The 3,842-nt window shown below is 42.6% G+C and overlaps 1 protein-coding gene across 2 annotated transcripts in view; it reads right to left on the bottom strand.

The window, feature by feature from the left end:
* LOC106938681 (PDZ domain-containing protein 2-like) overlaps positions 1-3,842 on the bottom strand; it is a 66,933-nt gene that overhangs the window by 31,806 nt on the left and 31,285 nt on the right. For both annotated transcript variants that reach the window (XM_015020810.1, XM_015020811.1), the window contains exon 3: positions 2,732-3,176. In XM_015020810.1, coding sequence (XP_014876296.1) covers positions 2,732-3,176 — 445 coding nt within the window. The remainder of the gene's footprint in view (positions 1-2,731; positions 3,177-3,842) is intronic.

The raw sequence follows: 3,842 nt of genomic DNA, 5'->3' as shown, positions 1-3,842 counted from the left end.
AAGCGACAGCGAAACGTGCTCATGGGGCGGCTCACATATCTGGTAGCGTCACAGCAGATGATTATCGTGAAGCTGAAATTGACATATTGCGTCAAACCCAAAAGGAAAGCTTTCCTACTGAGTTTTCTAAGCTCAAATCAGGCCAAACGGTTGGACCTAGTAGTCGTTTGTACCGTTTGGATCCACAGTTTGACCAATCCATGGAACTCATCCGTGTGGGAGGCCGCCTGAGACGTGCTTCTGAACTTGAAGAAGATTCCATCCACCCCTTTGTTCTCGAATCCCATCATCCTGTGACAGAATTAATCATAAAGGATATCGATGACCAGCTTCACCACCCAGGGACAGAGAGGGTATTTGCTGAAATAAGGAGAAAATTTTGGATCCTTCGGGGCAGGGAGGCTGTTCGGCACTATCAGCGACATTGTGTTGGCTGCAAACGATGGAGGGGGAAACCTGTCGCTCCCCAAATGGCTGATTTGCCACCATCCAGACTCAGACTGTTCAAACCTCCTTTCTACTCTACAGGAGTAGACTGCTTTGGACCTTACATTATCAAGATTGGCAGAAGACATGAAAAGCGGTGGGGCATCATATTCAAATGTATGACCACAAGGGCTGTACATGTAGATCTGCTGTCAAGCCTTGATGACGACTTGCTCTTGTTGGCACTGAGATGTCTGAAAGCACGCTGAGGAAAGCCCTATGAAGTACTTTGTGATCAAGGGACAAATTTTAAAGCTGGAGAATGTGAACTGAAAAATGCGTTCAGGAGCCTTCAGCCACAAATCCAGGAACAGCTGGCTGGTCAACAAATAGACTTCAGATTCAACCCTCCAGGAGCACTGCACTTCGGTGGGTGTTGGGAAAGGGAAATTAAATCCCTGAAATCAGCCCTAACTACAATTTTGGGTGCCCAAATCGTGACAGAAGAGGTCTTGCGCACACATTTGGTGGAAGTTGAAGGAATACTTAACATAACCACTCAGTTATGTTTCAACAGATGTAGCTGACCCAGATCCTATCACTCCTAACATCTTATTGATGGGGCGGCTAGATCCATCTCTTCTTCAAGTTAAATACCCAGAAGAAGAGATTACTGGTCGGAGGAGATGGAGATTTAGTCAAGTGTTAGCTGATTACTTCTGGAAACATTTCCTCAAGTTTTACCTGCCAGGGCTCCAGGTTCATAATAAGTGGGAAGAGCACATTGAAGACCAGCAAATTGGAACCATTGTGATGATAGCAGACCCATAGTTACCATGAGCTCTTTGGCCCACTGGATTGATAAAAACGGTTTTCCCTGGAGCAGACGGAAGAATTCGCACAGCTGAAGTGCAGGTCTAAGAGCACAACTATATTCGCCCAAGTAGTACGTCTAGTGACGCTGCCAGAAGTTCCAGATTAAAGGGCCGATCTTCAGTAAATATTTTCCAAGCTGCAAATTATCATAGATAATTTGGGTGCGGCTGTGGAAAACGCCATAAGTTCGCCTTGTAGGCTTGTCTGGACTGTGACTGGCTGGACAGCCTGTCAATCATGGTTGACAACAACCTATCAACAACCTGTAATATGAAAGCCGTTTTTGCACTGCAAGGAACGGAACGGAACGACACGCTTCGGTCCGGTTCCACCTGTACTGCAGCCCTGTTGTGTTTGCATATAACTGAGGGCGGCATCGAAACTGTACCTGACGTCATTATTTTTGAAACTAAACAATGGCTTCGATGTAGCCGGCCGAAGTCTTTTCCTCAAAGATGCAGCGGAAAACTTTCTCTTTCCTCATTGACAGATCTAGTTCATTATGTACTCGTTCATCAGGGAGGAAAAAAATTACCCATCATGGGACCAGGTAACAGCAGAATATTGAGAGGAATTCATCGCAAATTAAAAAAATAATAAATAAAAATGTTAAAAAGAGCACTCTTTACAAAATACAGTAAGAACAGTTTAGTGAGAGCCAACTAGACCCGATCAACGGCTGTCTGCAAAACAACCAACGGCTGACTCTAAACCAATCAGCTGCTGAATTCTAAGCAGCCCCATTTGGCCGGCCGATTGGAACCACAGCTCTTGTGGAGCCGGGTGCTGTCAGGCGTTTTTTTACGCATTTTCTGTTCATGCCTCAAGTTTTCACTGATCTCATAAAATGCTGTAATATGAAACTGTTTTTAAAAGTAATTCTTTAGCTTTTAAGTCGGAAGTTCTAATGCAAACACGGTTGGCCCTACTTTGAACCTGCGCCATGCTGTGCCGTTCCTTGCAGTGCGAAAATGGCTTTAATGTGCTGGAACTTTCTAGAACGGGTTTTTTTGTAGTAGTTTTGCAGTAGTTCAACAGCTTACCAACTGTATTATTAAAGAGGAGTTATAAATGTGATGTTTGCTGATGGTTTAGTTTCGTTTGCATCAAGAATTGTAAGTTGAGCGATAATAAAAGGATGCGACATCTTTGAACGGATGCCTGCATTTTTTTCTGATACAAATCACTACGCCCTTTAGTTCACCACACATAAAAACTCCACACCCAAACATCGCAGGTGAGGATCATGGTGGACACTTGGTGGAAAGTAATTTTACGACACAGAATGTTCTATCTAAATGACACAGATCCCTTGGTCTCCTTCTCTGTATAATCGGGATGCTGTTAAACCTGCGGAAATATTTTTATTTTTGTCTCTTTTCATCTGTATGTGGTTAAACTTAACTGCAGTGTATCAGGAGAGTCTCACCTGGGTAGTAGCTTCACTAATGAAGGATTGCATTTTGCATTCCAACACCTGACTGTGACTTCTCCCCGGCAGAGTTCCAGCAGATCCATTGTATGAATGAATAGTTCTTGTCTGAGGAGACAAGTCTGGGCTGTAGTCTTCTAGTGACGAACTGACTTCTTCATCAGTATTAAAAAGGGAGTACTGATTCCTGGTTTTGATCTGTGATGCAGTACTTTCCCTGTAGCCTTGGTTAGATGATTGTGATATCACCCCAAGTTTGCGTGTACGTTTGCAGTTCACCACTTCAAAATCAGTTATGTCCTGCTGGGTTTGACAGTGATCCATCTTGTTAGGAATAGTGAAACTTCCCTTGACACAAGGAGGGAGAGGGGCCTTTCGTTTGATGCGACGCAAAAGGATCAAATAAATACAACCACCATTCCAGCACTGATCAACCAGGTAGCTGTAAAAAAAAAAAGAAACAGACTTAGTATCTACAAAACTATTCTGTTTTCGTCAAACACATTACATATTAACAAAACCATTCATTTTCAAGTAAAGTTTTATTGTCCATTCAAGAAAAAATTGACAAACTGCTGCAAAGTTCCCTGTAAACAACTAACTAAAGTGAGCATGCAGCACCACCAGCAGCTAGCAAAATATTCAATCTAAACTCACTTGGTAGATATAAAGGACAAAAGTGCTCAGGATACAGAAACATCAGTGAAGTCTACGCCAAATACCCTTCTGTTAATAATCACTATATCCCCTCTCCCCAACTGCAATTAACTCTTGCTGTGCTGCCTCTGTCTGCCTAACTGTCTCAGACAGGCACCCTTCACACTGGATTGTGACCACTTCACAATCTGCATAAGCACACAAACTGGGCAGCATTGCAAAAAAATTTGAACAGCTTCATTTCAGTGTGAAAGTTGTGTTAGACTCTTTGTAGTAATAGATTTTCCAGTGTTATTTGCTATTGTTCAACTATAATGTACGGTGGCCCTGAGGTGCAACATTACAGAAACACAATTACAAATTACAAAATCACTACAACATTAACGAAAACACGACATTAACAAAAACAGAACAACATTAACGAAAACACAACATTAACGAAAACACAACA

The sequence above is a fragment of the Poecilia latipinna genome, unplaced genomic scaffold, assembly GCF_001443285.1.
Source record: "Poecilia latipinna isolate Pla-1442-1.1 unplaced genomic scaffold, P_latipinna-1.0 Scaffold2666, whole genome shotgun sequence".
NCBI classification, from domain to species: domain Eukaryota; kingdom Metazoa; phylum Chordata; class Actinopteri; order Cyprinodontiformes; family Poeciliidae; genus Poecilia; species Poecilia latipinna.
The sequence above is the reverse complement of the archived record's forward strand: the minus strand, read 5'-3'. Positions and strand labels throughout refer to the sequence as shown.